General features: G+C 38.6%; 1 protein-coding gene across 1 annotated transcript; it reads left to right on the forward strand.

Annotated features, from left to right (window-relative positions):
* Positions 1–4,774: 4,774 nt before the first annotated feature.
* On the forward strand, positions 4,775–5,776 carry LOC101445558 (olfactory receptor 8S1-like). Its single transcript, XM_004470430.2, has one exon. The coding sequence runs from the start codon at positions 4,775–4,777 to the stop codon at positions 5,774–5,776; it is 1,002 nt and encodes a 333-aa protein (XP_004470487.2).
* The last annotated feature ends 12,657 nt before the right edge of the window (positions 5,777–18,433 follow it).

Raw genomic sequence — 18,433 nt, forward strand, 5'->3', positions numbered from 1 at the left:
CTGAGAGCAACCAGATACTGGAGTTAGTATACAAAGACCTTAAAGCAGTGATTGAGGTGAAAATCTGTCAGCATGCAGATGAACCCAAGTAGGTTCCAGGAAATGAGACAAAAAATTATTGTATGTATAAATACACACAGCATACATACATCTATATTACATATGAGATATATAAAATATATGCATGTGCACAATATATGTAAATATATATTTGCAGGCACGTAAATATATCATATATCAAATAATACCATTATGATACTAACTAAATAAAAATAAAATAATATAAAATAATGTTAACACTCACAAAGATTTCCTACAGTACCCATACTTGAGCATTCTAATTTCTTTACAACTATTTTCCTTTTGATTATTTAAGAAATGACAGGGAAGGGAAAAAATGGCTGTTAGGCATTTTAGCCTGAATGAAAACACTTAGCACATCATAAATAAACAAGTGAAATATTGGTTTAAAATAATAGACTATGATGTCTCAGGCAATACATTTAATAAGCAAATCTTTCTCTGAAAGAAATCTTAATCACCAAGCAAAAAAAAATAGTTATAGAGCCATTCTGTGGCTTGAGTACATATAGATTCATCATATTAGAAAATATTGACTCTCAAACCTATTCAGTTGGGTTGGAATAGCCTATTCAACACATGGTGCTGGGAAAACTGGATATCCATATCTAAAAGAAAGAGGACCCTTATCTCATACCTTATACAAAAATTAATGAAAGATGGATCAAAGACCTAAATATAAAGCCAGAACCATAAGACTCTCAGAAGAAAATGTAGGGAAACATTTTCAAGAAATTGTGCTTGGTGGTGGTTTCTTGAACCTTATACCCAAAGCAAGAGCAACAACAAAAAAGTAGATAAATGGGACTAACTCAAAATTAAATACTTTTGTTCTTCAAAATACTTTGTCAAGAGAGTAAAAGGGAAAATCTTCAGAAATCATATCTCTGATAAGGGATTGATCTCCCTGTTATATAAAGAGATCACACAACTTAATGACAAAATGATAAGCAACCCTATTAAAAAATGGCCAAAAGACACATGAAAAGATGTTCATCATCACTAGCTATTAGGGAAATGTAAATCAAAACTGCAATGAGATATCATCTCACACCTTACAGAATGGCCATTATTAGAAGAACAGAAAACATCAAGTGCTGGAGAGAATGTGGAGAAATAGGAAAATTTATTTGCTGTTGGTGGGAATATAAAATGTTACAACCTCCGTGGAAGATGATCTGGTGGCTCCTCAGGAAACTAAATCTAGACCTGGCAGATGGTCCAGTGATCCTGCTGCTTGAAATATATTCAGAAGAACTGAAAGCAAGGTTGCAAACAGATTTTTGCACACAGATGTTCAGAGTGGCATTATTCACAATTACTAAAAGATGGAAATAGCTTAAGTGTCTGTCAGACAATGAATGGATAAACAAGATATGGTATATTCATATGATGGAAGAAATCAATCAGGGAAGCACATGACAACATGGCAGAACCTGGAAGATGTTATGTTGAGTGAAATAAGCCAGAATCAAAAGGATGAATATTTTATGTTCTCACTAAACTAAATACAATAAGTAGACTTATGGAGTTGGACTATGAAGTGTAGGTTGGTGGGAGATGGAATGTGGGATGAGAAGGGGGAGAAGATGCTGGGAGTATGGAGAATGTTTAATAATGTCAAATGTAAATATGTGGCAATGGTTGGGCTTGATGGTAACTCATTATAATGAATGTAACAAGTACTGATGATTTATGGATGTGATTGTGGCTGAAATAAGTAATCTAGGAAGATTAATGCTGGTTGGAGGACAGCTGGAGGATGATATTGGAAATGCGTAACAGTGACTTTGGAAGTAGATGAGGATTGTGGTTAATAATATAAATATGGGAATATTCTCCTTTTATAGGGTGTAAGGATGTGGTGATATATGGGAAATATAAGCAAAGAAATTTATGGACTATAGTTAACAACAACATTGCAATGTTTTTGTAGCAAAAGCAAACATGGTGCTATATTAATTCTAAAGGTAAAAAAAGAATATGGGGCTTGGTTTTGTAAGATATGAATATGATTAAACATTCTTTATCTTCATTTTTTCATAAATAGGGAGATCTTGACAATGTTATTTAACTCATCTGTGTTCATCTGCTCATCTTTCTGAACACTAGAGGAACAACTGAGTTAGCAGTTGGAATTAGATGAAATAAAAGTGCCTGAAAAAGAACTTTTTAGGAGCAATGCTTCCATAACTTGCAGAGTTGTTTTTTTCTGAATTTGAAATAAAGTTGTTAATAAACAAAAAGAAAAAGGAAGAGTTGACTGGGCAGTTTAGGCAAATGGCTGGTGGCTGGATTTCTTTCCTTTAAATCTGTTATTGGTTTTTACTCAATTGATCATCAACTCACATGTACATAGCAAATGTTTGTAGGTGAAACCAACTGAGAATGACAGAGGGAAAACACAATTCTGGGTATGTCAACTGAAAAAGAGTCTTTCTGACAAGGAAAACTGTGAAATAGCCATTACCTTCCGTATCTCTTGTGAACATCTGAAACGAGTTCACATTTGATGATCCTGGTCATTGTTTCAACCCAGAGTTCTGAAAGGGCCACTTAAGAAAACCCCCTCCCCCACCAAGATATTTAAGTGGCTTAATTCTTGACTACAATGTCTAACTTCGAGTTCTCACCACAGGGAATGATTGGCATTGCCTGAATGATCCCTTGGGCTACTGCCACCTGGGAGTCAACCCACAAGCTGCCTAAACACAACTGCTCTGAAGGTTAGTTACACCAGAGTACCCTATATATGACTGAGACAATTTATTTAGAAAAATAGAGGGAAAATAAAGAGATGCCAGAGCAATGTTGTTCGAGACCATTTAAAAGAGGAAATACCCTGGTGCCATTTCCCTTTAATAGTGAAGAATCCAAGAGAACTTCTTTTATCAATAGGGTCTGGTAACCTAATTCATGAAACCAAATATGGAAAATACTTTCTCCAGGTCATTTTGAATTTTAGTAGTTGAATCAATGACAAGGCCCTGAAGCCACATTGGGGAGCAGATTGTCTTTTGAATGGGAGGTACAGGTAATGTGTATTAGGGTTTTGGGAAGGAAAGAGGGATATGTTGATAGCTGAAAACTTAAAAAGTAAGGACTCAGAAATTCTCCTTTATCGAGTTCTGGAATTATGGGGAGGAAGGCAGCAAAGAACTGGCCAGGACCAGGAAATGGACTTGGCCAACATGATGACTCGTAAGCATAATCTGAAAGTCTTATTCTAGCACATCCAGACCAAAGCTGGATCTGATGAATAATATTCTGTGTTCAAACAGCCAAAGCATTTTTATAAAGGAGGACTAAAGTTTCTGACAAAACCAAAGCCAAATGACACCGAAGGGTCTTGGCATTTGAATACTGAGAAAAGTGTTTAGGTACGAATGTCAAAGGGGAGAGCCAAGTGTCTGCATGACTAAGATAAAACAGACCAAATGCTCCCTTTCCCTATTTTAAGAATCTTTCTTAGAATGGGTAGGGACTAGTTTTTTATTGAAGACCTCTTCTTTTGGGACAGGAAATAGCACCTGCTGGTGCTGAATGATATGAGTATTCTGGGAATTATATCTCTCCGATCCCTCTGTCCTAGACTCCCTGGCTATGGATACTAACATAGAACTTCAAATCACCTCTTCCTTTTTTGTCCACTCCTTCAGTCACCTTTTTGTTATTTTCCGCAAAGCCTGGTCCTTCTCAAGAAGCACATCCATTTCAGAAAGTGATTTGAAGACTGAGGGCACTGGTCCAGCTCCACTTTTCCATGCCCTCTCTGGAGTCAGGCTGCCCTTTCTTCCTGGGTGACATTCAAGATTATTAATCCTTTTAAAGGAGAGGATGCCGTGGGATTCCAAATGCCAAACTTACTTTCAACTGGGAAGGTAGGAAAGGAGGGTTTGAAAATGACTTTACTGCAGACCTTTCATTAAAGGGAATTACCTTGCTTTAAGATTTATTTGTCTCAAGCTATAGGTAGGACCTCATATAATAATGACAATGCCAAGGAAAATGTACACAGAGCCATAATGTATTGATTTTTAAAAAGCACTTTGTATATATTATTAAATTTAATTCTCCTAACAATTTTATCAAGCTAATACATTTTCATTTCAATTTTCGGAATAGAAATGAAGAACCGGAGAAGTTAGGTAATGTGCACGTGGTTGAGCTGGGCTTTGACCTGTCTGATGAGGACCTTTACTCTTAGTCATTGCACTATGCTGTTTGCCCACATTCTAGGCTTCTGCTATCAAAAATATTCAAGCTTTCTCAAACATGCTTTGCTGCTTCTCAGTCCTGATCCTTTGAATGGGGCAACCTCAGTCTAAATGTGCTTCCATTTCATGACTCCACTGTGAAATAATATTTATGCTTAAAAATTTTGCTCAAGTATCTTCGATATGATGACATTACCATCTTTTTTTCTAAATCATTTTAGAGCTCCTATTGCAGTTAATCACACTGTGACTTAATTGCTTCATTTCTGTGTTCTTTTTTGGACTGTGATATTTTAGATATAGGAATAGTACCTTATTCTTCTTTATGATCCAAGTGACAGAAACAAAACCTGGCCCATATTTTCTGTATAACAGGGATACTAAAAGGGAACCAACAAATGTGAAAATTCTTTGGAGGTCCATAGAATGTCACTAACTATGTTTTTCTGTATCATTTTTAAGGATCAGCCATCTAAATGGCCTTTGTGAACCACAGTGCCATCAGGGAATTCATCCTCTTTGGACTATCAGCCAGCCCCCACATCCAAGCCTTGCTCTCTGTGCTTTTCTTGGGAATTTACCTCTTGACCATAATAGGGAACCTGATGCTGCTGCTGGTGATCAGGGTAGATTCTCATCTCCACACACCCATGTACTTCTTTCTGAGTCACCTCTCTTTCATTGACCTCTGTTTCTCCTCAGTGATTGTGCCCAAGATGTTGGAGAACCTTCTGTCAGAGAAGAAAACCATTTCAGTAGAGGGCTGTCTGGCTCAGATTTTCTTTGTGTTTGTCACTGGAGGGACTGAAGCCTGTCTGCTCTCAGTGATGGCCTATGACCGCTATGCCGCCATCTGCCACCCTCTGCTCTATGGACAGGTGATGAGGGAAGAGTGGTGTGTGCAGCTTGTGTGGGTCTCATGGGGTTTGGGCATTCTGGACACGCTCATCAATGTCCCCTTGGCAATGAAAATGGACTTCTGTGAGACCCGTACCATCCCACAGTACAGCTGTGAGCTGCCCTCTCTCTTCCCTCTGTCTTGCTCTGATGTCTCCACCAACCTCATCGTCATGTTCTGTTCCATTGTCCCACATGGACTTGCCACTTCCCTCTCAATCTTCTACTCTTATGGCCGCATTGTCTCCACCATCCTGAGCATCAGCTCTAGCTCAGGCAGAAGCAAGGCCTTCTCCACCTGCTCCTCTCATCTCATTACAGTGATCTTATTTTATGGCTCAGCTTTTCTCCGCTATCTCATGCCCACCTCAGGTTCCCCTCTGGAGTTGATTTTCTCTGTGCAGTACAATGTAGTCACACCCTTGCTGAATCCCCTCATCTATAGTCTGAAGAACCACGAGGTGAAGGTAGCTTTGAAAAGAACACTGAGAAAGTATTTACAATGTTTTAGTGACAGAATAAAGAGCAGGAATAATAGCAAATCGACAGAAATGCATGTATCAAGACACTGGGTGAGTTGACATTAAGGCGATTTCCTGTTGCTCATATAAAGTTTGGCAAAATAAATCAGAAATACTTACAAAAAACCCCACAGAGCTATTATAGAGTGGGTCATTTAGTTCAATCTCACTCAGATGGAAGAGAATGGATTAAATATTCACCTCATATCATAAAATTTGGTTATGGATATAGTCATTAATTATTCCCATTTTTTTCTCATGTATATACATTAAGGTAAGTTTGGGTAAATTATATATCATTTTTTGTAGTTGAGTTTGGGAAAGACTCTTTTTTTTTTTAAGTAGAAAAGTGACTGAGTCTTTGGAAGAGAAAGGTCACAATTAGAGTTCATTGGGGGCATTAGATAATGAATTCTGATAAGAGTTGTTAGAAGAGAAAGGAGTTAGTCACCATAATGGGGCCCAGGATCCCTCTTGCAGGGAATTTAATTGGGGAAGTGGCCTGTGGAGAATTTCCCTCTTAAGAAAGCATTGCAGACCTGCTTCTTCCTCTTTCCTTGTTTTAAGTGATCTGTGTCTACGGTTGAAGGGTAAAAGTTCCTTTCAGGCCTTCTCTGTAAGGCTCAAAAGTGGGACTAGGGATGAAAAGAATGTGTGGTAAATTCTCCTAAAGAAGCAAATACAGATTAGGTTTTGGGAAGAATTGTAAAATTGGACATGTTTGGTCAGTCCCAGTCTTGGACTCTTCATTTCTTGGATTCAGGGAGGAGAGTCACCCAAATCCCCCCACCAATGAGGAGAGAAAAAGTTAGCCCATCAAGCCCAAAGCAATTCCCCACAAGGGGAAGGCATCAACACCCCCTCTCACTTTTACTCCCCCAGAATTTCTTTTATATATTATTAAGCTTAGTGTTTTCAATAACAGATTTAGTCTACCACCTGTAAGTAAGCTAAGGTTATAAGCATCTGGCCACAGTTGTTGGCAGTTCCATTTAAAATGGGGAAACTTTATATCACTCTGCAACCTAGCACCAATTACAGCCCAGCAGGAAATTTCCCATTGACATGTTTTGTATTTTCTTACATTTGTGTGCAATCATACAACATGTACAATTTTATATTCAGGGTTGTTTATTGAAGTTATATTGTAAGTATTTTTTGTTAATGCTAGCCTTTTATAAATATAAATTTTAATTATTTTAATAATTTATTCAGTATGTATTCCAAGATGGGCTTAGTAATTTCCCATCACTGGGAATACTTTAATGTTTTGCTATTACCATTTATTTCCTCACATATTTTAGAAAAGATTTAAAAAATAATGTATTAAATAATTTGGTAAGAAAGAGGGCAGAAAGAACTACTCCAAGGATCACATGAGATCTTCACTGTGGTCAAGAAGTACCATTAGCAGTCTATGGCCTTTGGGGAGCTTTGAAGATCAGGGCCATAGCTTTTCTGATGTGAAGAAGTCTACTGAGACTTGGATTATATGGCTGTCTTCAAGCAGTTATGCTCTCATGTCTTCATGTACATTAAAGGGAATTTCCAAAACTGTTGGTAACTTACTCTCAGTCAATGAATTCCAATGAATTTAACAGTATGAATTTGAAATGAATCTAGATTTTTCTAATAGTTAAAGCAGAAGTTCCCTGTAAGTAAAATACATTATGAACAAATTTATGCCAATTATTTTTAATGTCTATGGAAGGAATGATTATGTAGAAATGATTATGTAGAAATAAAGAAATTAGTATGTAGAACTGCACTCAAGAAATAAAGTATCTGAACTGTGCTATATGTATCAAGTAAATATATTCCATAATTTTTAACTTTCACACAAAGAGAATTCCAGACCCAGGGACCTCAACTAGTGTAAGAAGCAAAGTGTAAGAAGAAATGGCACCTATTTTCCAATAGCAGAAGAGTGAACACTTCTCAATGCATTATATGAAACTAACAGAGCCTTAGTCCAAAACTTGACAAGATATTGAAAAAAAAATTAAAGACTAACCTCTAACATGAACATACAGTCAAAACCCTAAACAAAATATTTTCAAACTAAAATCAATGAAATAAAAAAAAAGTCATAACCCAGGGCATTTAAACTTTAAAATATTGAACAATTCACAGAAAAAATAATAATCTTATTTCAATTGATTTAGAAAAAATGCTTTGGCTTATACTCAATATTCCTTCCTGACAAATATTATTTGTCTGCTAGTAAGTAACAGAAAACTCCCTGTATCTGATAAAGGATATTCACCACAAAAAATGAAAGCCATAAGAAACATCACATTTCATTATGAGGTAAAGAAAACTCCCTTGGACTGGAAATGAGATAAAGATGTCCATATTACAACTGTTTCTCAACAGCATACTGAATATCATAACCAGTGCAATGAGGAGAGAAAAATAATAAAAGGTATCAAAATTATAGAGTTATAAGTAATAATGTCCTTATTCACAGATTCCATGATTGTGTATATAGAAAATTCAAAAGAATATTCAGAATCACTATTAGAATAAGTGAATTTATCAAAATTACTGAGTGCAAGGAAAATATTTAAAAATTACATTACTATTGATCAGTAATAAACAATAAGAAAATGAAATGTTAAAACCCATCCAAATCAGTATAAAAATCACCAATAAAAGACATACAACACCTCTACATTGGAAAACACAACATACTATGGAGAAAAACTGAATTGGAAGTGCAGGTAATGTAAATGTATCAATTCTTCGAGATGACCTACATAATTATTTTAATTCATTCTATTTTCCATATGTAGTGAACTGAATGGTGGGCTCAAAAAATATATTTCTATATTCTAATCACCAGAACCTGTGAATTTTGCCTTCTGTTGTTGTAGAATTTACACTTGGATTCAATTGTTTGCGTGTAGAGAGGCCAGGACTCTGGAATGATTTTGAGAAGGAAAAATGGTTTATTGATGGCCGGCCAGACTCGGGAGCTTTCTGTTTCAATCCTGAGCCCTGAACAAGATTTTTGAATCCCTTTTATACAGAGAGGAAAGGTCAAATGGTTCTTTTGTTTCAGTTCTCAATAGGCTTGAATTAGCATATATCTTCCACATTTTAGGTAAGCTTTTAGCATGGACTTCATACATTCTAGATAAGCTTTTAGCACATTTGGTTTGCATTTCTTCTGAATATTTAAAGTTTATAGAGTTTGCATTGATAGACTGTTTCCTGGGACTGCAGTCACCAAGGGCAGGGCTGCAGCCTCTCACCATCCCACACCCACAAGTCAGGACAGACAGCTTAGGTTAAGGTTATCTCCCAAGAGACAAAGAGCCTCCCACCCATAGCACACATCACTATGGCAAAAAATGTGGTGGAGTTCAGGATTTTAAGATGAAAAGTTTATCCTGGCTCATCTGGTGGGCCCTAAATCCAATGACAAATAAAAGGGACATAGATGGGGATTAGACAGAAGAGGAGGAGGCCCTGTGACCACTGGGGCAGAGACTGGAGGGGTGCAGACACAAGGCAAGGAATGCTGGCAGCCACTAGAAGCCAGAAGAAACAAGGAAGGGTTCTCTCCCAGAGTCTTTGGAGGGCGCACAGTCAGTCCTTATGACACCTGGATTGAGGACTGGCTTCCAGAACTGTGAAAGAGTCGTTTCTGTTGTTTTGAAGTCACCAAGTTTGTAGTAATGTGATATGGCAGCCCTGGGAAACTAATGCAACCGTCCCTCCCAACGCTTCAGGAATCTCTACTTGCTTCATCTTCAGAATACGTCCATACACCACAACTTGCTCCAAGCTGCCATCATTTCTTGTTTAGAGTGTTGCAATTGCCTCTTAACTGAGTTCCTTTTCTCCAACTTTTGCCCTTAATAGTCTATCTGTCACAGAGGAACAGGAGTGATCTCCTTAAAATATAATTGAGTATGTCATTTTTCTCGAGATTCTTTAATGACTGCCATTATATTCAGAATAAAAACAAAATTCCTTACAATTCCTAAAAGTCCCTGCAGCATGCCCTTATCCTCCCTACTCAGGGGCTCCACAATGATTGTTACCTCTGCTTGGTTCAACAAATAAATCAGAAGGGAAATTGAAAAATATTTTTAACTGATTGATAATGAAAATACAACATAAGAAAACTTTATGGGGTGCACCTAGAGCCACATCATGAAGATTAGTTATAGTGTCAAATGCATACTAGAGAAAATTAGACTGAAAATCAAGAATCTATTCATTTCAAGAAGTTGCATAAAAATAAAACAAACTAAACACAAAGAATTCTTGCTACCACTTCCTAAAGGCTTAGCTCAAATGTAGGCTTGCCCCTAACAAATTTGGAGTCTGAACCAAGAGTGTAAATTTGGGCCCATGTTCCATATGTTAAAATATTTTAAAGCAATCAATCAAGCTAACAAAGTGTTACCTAAAATATATTCCATCTGTATATTCATAATGACCCAGATAGCCATATTCAAATTTTGGATTTTTGGACTCAGGATTACTTCCCCAGAGCATGACTATTCAAGGAGAGCCATTCCGTAACCTCAGGTCCACTGCTATCCATCCCCTTGTCATTTCCCCCCTAAATCCATTTCACACTGTGAAGAACTTTGAAGTCATGAATGGACACTCAAATTTGGCTGTCCATAGCCCTTATAAATAGTAGCCATTGATTATACTTAGGGGTGAAAACACTACCTGTATGGTCTTCTTGGGAAGACAGTCCTAGGAGGAGTACCCTGAAGACCTGGGATTCTGGATCTCAACCATTTGTCCATGAAATTCCAAGGTCCCATGTGCTCAGAAAGGGGTAGAGGCTTCACGGGGTCACTTCTTTTGACTATATGGAAAATATCACTTATGTGAAGAAGTGCAGGCTAAAGAGTACCAGAACAAGGTGTTGGGCTCAGGACAGGGACCCTCTTGCCCTGGTGTAAGGGCAGAACTTCTCCACTATCACCATCTCCGTATGACCTACCTGTTATGGGTTGAATTGTGTCCTGAAAAAGGATATATTCAAGTGCTAACCCTGGTCCTGGGAATGTAATCTTATTTGGAAATAGAGTCCTTGAAGATATTATTAGTTATTGGATGAGGGTCCTTATAGGAAGGGGAAAGGAGGGAGAGACAGAGGCACAGGGAAGAATGCCATGTGGAGTTGGAGGCCCATGTGGAGATGGAAGTGCCATGCAGAAGTGGAGGCCCATGTGGAGATGGAAGTGCCATGCAGAAGTGGAGGTCCGTGTGGAGGTGAAGGCCCATGTAGAGGTGAAGGTACCATATGGAGGTGGAGGCCTATGTGGAGGTGGAGGCCCATGTAGAGGTGGAGGCACCATGTGGAGGTGGAGGACCATGTGGAGGTGGAGGCCCATGTGGAGATGGAAGTGCCATGCAGAAGTGGAGGTCCATGTGGAGGTGGAGGCCCATGTAGAGATGGAGGCACCATGTGGAGGTGGAGGACCATGTGGAGGTGGAGGCCCATGTGGAGATGGAAGTGCCATGCAGAAGTGGAGGTCCATGTGGAGGTGGAGGCCCATGTAGAGGTGGAGGTACCATGTGGAGGTGGAGGACCATGTGGAGGTGGAGGCCCATGTGGAGATGGAAGGCCATGCAGAAGTGGAGGTCCATGTGGAGGTGGAGGCCCATGTAGAGGTGGAGGCACCATGTGGAGGTGGAGGACCATGTGGAGGTGGAGGCCCATGTGGAGATGGAAGTGCCATGCAGAAGTGGAGGTCCATGTGGAGGTGGAGGCCCATGTAGAGGTGGAGGCACCATGTGGAGGTGGAGGACCATGTGGAGGTGGAGGCCCATGTGGAGATGGAAGTGCCATGCAGAAGTGGAGGTCCATGTGGAGGTGGAGGCCCATGTAGAGGTGGAGGTACCATGTGGAGGTGGAGGACCATGTGGAGGTGGAGGCCCATGTGGAGATGGAAGGCCATGCAGAAGTGGAGGTCCATGTGGAGGTGGAGGCCCATGTAGAGGTGAAGGCACCATATGGAGGTGGAGGCCTATGCAGAGGTGGAGGACCATGTAGAGGTGGAGGGCCATGTGGAGGTGTAGTACCATGTGGAGGTGGAGGCCCATGTGGAGATGGAAGGCCATGCAGAAGTGGAGGTCCATGTGGAGGTGGAGGCCCATGTAGAGGTGAAGGCACCATATGGAGGTGGAGGCCTATGCGGAGGTGGAGGACCATGTAGAGGTGGAGGGCCATGTGGAGGTGTAGTACCATGTGGAGGTGGAGGCCCATGTGGAGAAGAGAGATGCATCTACAAGCAGAGTATTGTCTACCATTGCCAGCAAACTCCAGAAGCTAGAAGCAAGAAAGTGTTCTCGCCTACAGGATTCAGTGAAGCATGACCCTACTGATACCTCAATTTTGGATTCTGGCCTCCAGAACTCAGAGACAATACATTTTTGTTGTTTTAAACCACATAGTTGTGGTACTTTGCTTCAGTAGCCCTGGAAAATGGAGACATTATTTAAACCACCTTAATAAAAAAATGGTAATCCCTTGCTTTTTCCCTGTATCAGAACTTGCTTTATTATTTTTCCCTAATTCATCTCATATAACATATATGAATAACATATAACATAGTTATAAATTATATTTCTTGTCTGCATCTTCCCTTCAAGACTGTAGGCTCCAGGAGAGCAGAAAGTTTCCTCCATTTTATTCAGTGCAATATTCTCATGCCTAGAAAAGGGGCTAGTACATAGTAGGCACTCAAAATATAGTTTTCAGGAAATAACAAATGAATAAATAGAAGAAAGTTTTGTGTAAACAATGAAATAATGAAATGATAATAAAAATATGGGTGAATATTTATCTTAAGTCTTCACACAAAATTTCAAAGTAAACAAAAATTAGACAAATAATAAAGGACAACTTGAAATATATGGCCACACGTAAAGTAAATGTTCCCATAAATCATTAAAGATTATGAATAAAAGCTAAAAGCAAATGAGAGGAGATGAAACAAAATAATAAAGATACAAAATCATAAAAGAAAGGCAAAAAGCGGAGGAGTAAAGAGCAAATAAAAAATAAAATATCAAGATGCCGGTTTAAACTCACTGAAAATAATAATAGCATTGAATGTAAATGGTCTAAACCTTCCAATTAAAATATGGAATATTGCTTTGGATAAAAATGAACTGTATAATGTCTACAAGCAGCTTACTTAAAATGTTTAATCACACTTAGGTTAAAAAAAGTAAAGGATGGTACTATTGAAAAAGATAAACCATGCAATCACTTATCATTAAAAAACTGAAGTGGCTATGTAGGCTTTAGGACAAGGAACATTACTAGAAACAAAGAAGGACAATTTTATCATGTTAAAAGGCCAGTTCATCAAGAAAACATACAATTCTAAATTTGTGTGCACCAAATAACAGAGCTTTAAAAGAAATGAGGTAAAACCACAAATCTGAAAGCATAAATAGAAAAATCCACAACTATAACTGATGCCAGCCATGCTCTCTCAGTAATTGAGAGAAAAAGTAGATAAAATATTAATAAAAGTATAGCTGATTTGAAATCACTGCTAGTCAATCTGTCCAGTGACACTTATAGAATACTCCACCAAACAACAACAGAATACACATTCTTTCTCAGGTTCACCAAATAAGAACATATGCTGCTGGCTGCACCCCAAAACAAGTGTCAATAAGGTTGAAAGGCTTGAAATCATACAGAGAATGTTTGCTGATTAGAAAGCAAAATCTTAAGGATGTATGAAAAGTTCCCAAATATTTGAGAGTAGACCAATACTAACAATGTAAAGATAACAAGGGCAAGATTTGATTCTTTAAAATTATCAATAAATTTGATAAATCTTGAGGTATATGAACCAAGGAATAGAAGAAAAACAAATTCCCCCACCCCACCCAATAAAACCAACAAAAACAAAACAGGAATTGGAGGATATAACCAAGACAGACAATAAAACATTAAAAATTGGAATATTAAACACAATCTAATGAAATAGACAACTAAGTTAAAAATGGGCAAATTCCTTAAAAGACACAAAATACCAACATTAATCACACAGAAGAGAAAATTAGAATAGTTCTGATTGTAGTTAAGAAATCGAATTCGTAATTCAAACCCTTCCCACAAAGAAAACTCTGGACTCAAATGTCTTCACTCTTGAATTCTATCTAATATATGAGTTAGAAATAATATCAACTCTAGGCAATCTCCTTCAGAGTGTAGACGGGAAGCCCACAGGCACAAACTGATTTAGGAAGCCATAGTTAACCTAATACCAAAACTATACCAAGACATTACAAGAAGAGAACTCTATGGCAAATATGTCTCATAAACACAACACCTAAGTGTTAGCTGAAAAAATTTAACAATATATGAAAATGATATACATCAAACCCAAGTGGAGTTTATTTCAGGTATCCTGGATTAGTTTAGCATCTTGAAATCAAATATAATTCTCCATAGGGCTAGAATAAAAGGATAAAAATCATTGTCATCTTAATAGATTCAGAGAAAATATTTGTCAAAATTCAATACCCATTCGTGATTAACAAAACAAAACAAAACTCCTACAAACTAGGTGTAGAAGGGGACTTCCAAAATCTAATAAAGGCATCTATCATAAACTACAGTTCACATCAAACATAATGGTAAAGCATCAGAAACCAAGCAATATCACTATTTCCTTTAAATCTGTGTAATATGGCAAGAAAAGTGGTTCTTTGAAGAACTGCTGAGAAAAGTTTTAAAAAAATCTAATATGACCCATAGATTTGACTCTGTTCCCATCAAGAGTCTAAGTAGGCTTATTTTTGTAGTAATTGAGAAGCTGATTCCAAAATGCATGCAATAATGTCATAGCCAGCATAACCAAAATAATTATGAAAAGGAAGAACTAAATTAGTGCAGTTATGCCACCTGATTTCAAGACTTACCATCAAGCTATAGTAATTAAGGCAGTGTGGTATTGGAATAAGGATGGGCATACAGATCAATAAATGCTCGTTATCATTATTCATCAGGAAATTGCAAATTTAAACCATGGGAAAATACCATTCCATGCTCTCCCAGAATGACTAAAAAATACTGATAATAACAAGTTTGAGTGAGGATGAGGACTGCTAATACATTGTGGTCTAGTAACATGCTATAGTTATTTTGAAAAACTGCTGGACTCTTCCCTGTAAAGTTAGCCACACATTGAGCATATGACCCGGCAATTACACACTGTGCTTTTACCCTTACAAAATTAAAGCAAATGCCCACAGAGGTCTTGTTCACAAACGATCATAGGAGCTTTCTCCTTAATAACAAAACTGGGAAACAACCCTAATGTTCAATAAAAGGTGGATGGATAAACAAATTGCTATATAGCCACATAATGAGATTTTACTAATTAATGAGAGGAATAAACTACTGACATATTAAAAACCATGGCTATATCTCAAACATGTTATCCTAAGAGAAAGGAGTCCAGCCACAATAGTGTACTGTCTTAGTTTTCAAGGCTTCTAGGACAAATACTATATAACAGGTTGGTTTCAACAATGGAATTTATTTGCTTATAGTGTTGAGGCTAGGAAAGGTCCCAAACCCGGGGTTCCCCCCAAAGTCTTTAACATCATGGAACTGGCTGCTGATCCCCTCGTGTCACATGGCAATGTATTTCCCTTTCTCTTCCAGGTTCTGTTGACTTTCGATTTCTGACTCTACCCTGTGGCTGGATCTTTCTGGCTATATAAAATACACAAATGTGCAGTATAAATGATTCATATACAACAATCTTAAGTTGTATATACTCATATAATCAGAAAAATAAGTGAAACAAAAATAAGATCATTTTAATTTTGCAGAGATTTCTTACACAGAAAAAAATGGGATAGAGCTGAGTTGTCCAATGTGGCAGCCCCTGACCATATGCAGCTATTTAAATTTAATTTTTGTTAAAATAAAAAATCCAATTCTCACCCAACCAGCCACATTTCTAGGGCTCAAAGGCCACATGCGGGTACTTTATGCATTGCATAGTGCAGATATAGAATATTTCATCATCATAGAAAGTGTTGGCCTAGACAAGTGAACTTGAGCTTTCCAGTCCTCTTGGAAATATATTTCTTTGCTTTCCTAAAAAGATTTAATGGAGGATGTCTTTTATCCTGTGCTGATTTTATTGATAATCTTATCACTTATTTTAATAAATACAATGAAATTTTGCTTTAGGTCAAGAGCATGTTATCTTCTTAAGCAAAAACTTTTTTTTAAAAGATTTATTTATTTATTAATTTCTCTCCCCTTCCCAACCCCCACCCCCGTTGTCTGTTCTCTGTGTCTATTTGCTGCGTCTTCTTTGTCCGCTTCTGTTTTCAGCAGCACAGGAAACTGTGTTTCTTTTTGTTGCGTCGTCTTGTTGTGTCAGCTCTCCGTGTGTGTGGTACCATTCCTGGGCAGACTGCACTTTCTTTCGCACTGGGCGGCTCTCCTTATGGGGTACACTCCTTGCGCGTGGGGTTCCGCTATGTGGGGGGCACCCCTGTGTGGTACGGCACTCCTTGCGCGCATCAGCACTGCGCATGGGCCAACTGCACACGGGTCAAGGAGGCCCGGGGTTTGAACTGTGGACCTCCCATGTGGTAGACGGATGCCCTAACCACTGGGCCAAGTCCTCCCTTAAGCAAAAACTTGATGAAATTACATCTCAATCATGAACACTCAAACTTTAAAACCCAAAAAGAGCAGGGGGAGCTACACTAGTATCAGACAAAATAGGTTTTAAATAGAAAACTGTAAAATTTCGAATCATTATTTAAAATCTTTGCATCCATGCATGATTTACCAAATTCCTGTGCTAAAGGTGTGTTCTCTGCTGGGTCATATTGTAAGCCTTTTCTATAAATTAAGATCTTGCATTATAATGGGTCTTCCTTTGTGTATAACCATCTGTTTATTGTTGCTTCACATTATTTCGTACAGTATTTCAAACATTTACATTTTTGGCAAGCATGAATATACTGCTGTCCAATGCAGATATATTTCATGCAGTTAAGATTGTTAACATAATAACATTTTTTCACTTCTAATAGAAATCTTAAACAGAATTATTGTTCAATGGTAGAGTACACTTTTTGTGTGCCACCATAACAAAAAGGGCCACTTTGCAATAGAAATGGCAAATTACAAAAAGAAAAAAATGGATAGAAAAAAAGAAAAAAAAAAGATTAAGAAAGGTGCTTTCACTGGATTAGCGGTGGATGACCAAGCACTGGGCAGGGCACATTGCCAGTCTGCTTTGCTCTTTCTCGCCTCTGGGCCTTGTCTCTTCAGCTTTGTGCTCTTCTGTGGGCCTTGCCTCTTGGGGACCTCTTTCCATTCCTCTGCATCCACTGATTCCATCCTTGGGGCTCTAAGACCGCTCCTTCTGTCTTTGAGGCTATTTTTCTGCCTGTGTGGCTTTTAAGCCCTATATTTATAATGGACACCATAAGAGGATAAGATCACTGCGGGCAGCGGCGGGCCTCCGGGAGGGTTGGCGGTTGGCCGGGCGGGCTCTCCGGACGGGGGCTGCCTCGCGGTGGAAGGAGAGGAGGGGGTTCAGCACGAAGCCGTTGGGCCCTCGCTCTCTCCGCTCAGGCACGGGGGACGCGCGGTGCAAGCAAAAACACCACGGAGACAAGGTCTAGGCGCAAGTCTGCTTTATTGTTGAAGGGGACATGGTTTTATAGGGTCTAGGGATACGTAAAGGGACTTGATTGGTGCCGGCGGGTGCTGTTGCTTGCGTAGACGGTTACTGGACAGTAGGCGGTTACTGGACAGTAGGCGGTTACTGGACAGTAAGCTGGCTAAGAGGTTAGGAGCAAGGGAGGGGAAGGGGAAAGTGTGGGCTGTCTAGATAACCGCTAGGCGGAAGACGGAGAAGGGGAGAAGGAGGGGCAGCGCCGGCTGCCAATACTGGGCGGGAAGGAGACGGGGACAGATCACCTTGAATGAGGTGTGTCCCATCTTAAGATCATTGTTGCCAAAAGATCCTACTTGCAAATAATCACCATTCACAGGAATGGAGGAACTTTAAGAACATACTTTCTGGAGTCCAGAAATCTTTGAAAATCTTTTCATGGTTCTGAGTTCTTACCAAAATAACACCATTTATGTCCTGGGAGATACACAGCAAAAACAAACAAATCGAATAATAATTTAGCCATTTATTATGGTTTAAATTCATGAACAATGTTTTGACACGTGGGCTTCTAGAGCAGGGACCAGCCTTCAATCACAGCACCAGACTTGATGTTGTCATTTATGCCTCTTTTTCTTGTATATATGCAGCTCCTTTTTGATCTACAAATATCCCTATATCAAATCCTTAACTTTACTTTACAGGACATTTACCATATTGACATAAGGTAAAGGCAGATTTTAAAATCTCTGCATCTGAATTTGAATTTGAATCCTGACTCCATAATTGTGTGTGCTTGAGGGACATGTTTCATGTTTTTCTGCTTCCTGGCCCTCATTTTTAAATGGGAATAATAAGAGGTTCTAACTCATAGAGTCGTAGAATATTAGTTAACATGTCTAAAGCATGAAGAAAAAACATGTCATTTGGTAAGCAATTATCAGATATTGATTACCACTGAACTGTTGCTCTAATCCCAAACTCTTTCAAATTTTGAAAACACACCAGTTCCTAAACATTAGTTATGCATTTGCTGAATGTCCCCACCATTCCTTTG

This window comes from Dasypus novemcinctus, chromosome 12 (assembly GCF_030445035.2).
Source record: "Dasypus novemcinctus isolate mDasNov1 chromosome 12, mDasNov1.1.hap2, whole genome shotgun sequence".
NCBI lineage: Eukaryota > Metazoa > Chordata > Mammalia > Cingulata > Dasypodidae > Dasypus > Dasypus novemcinctus.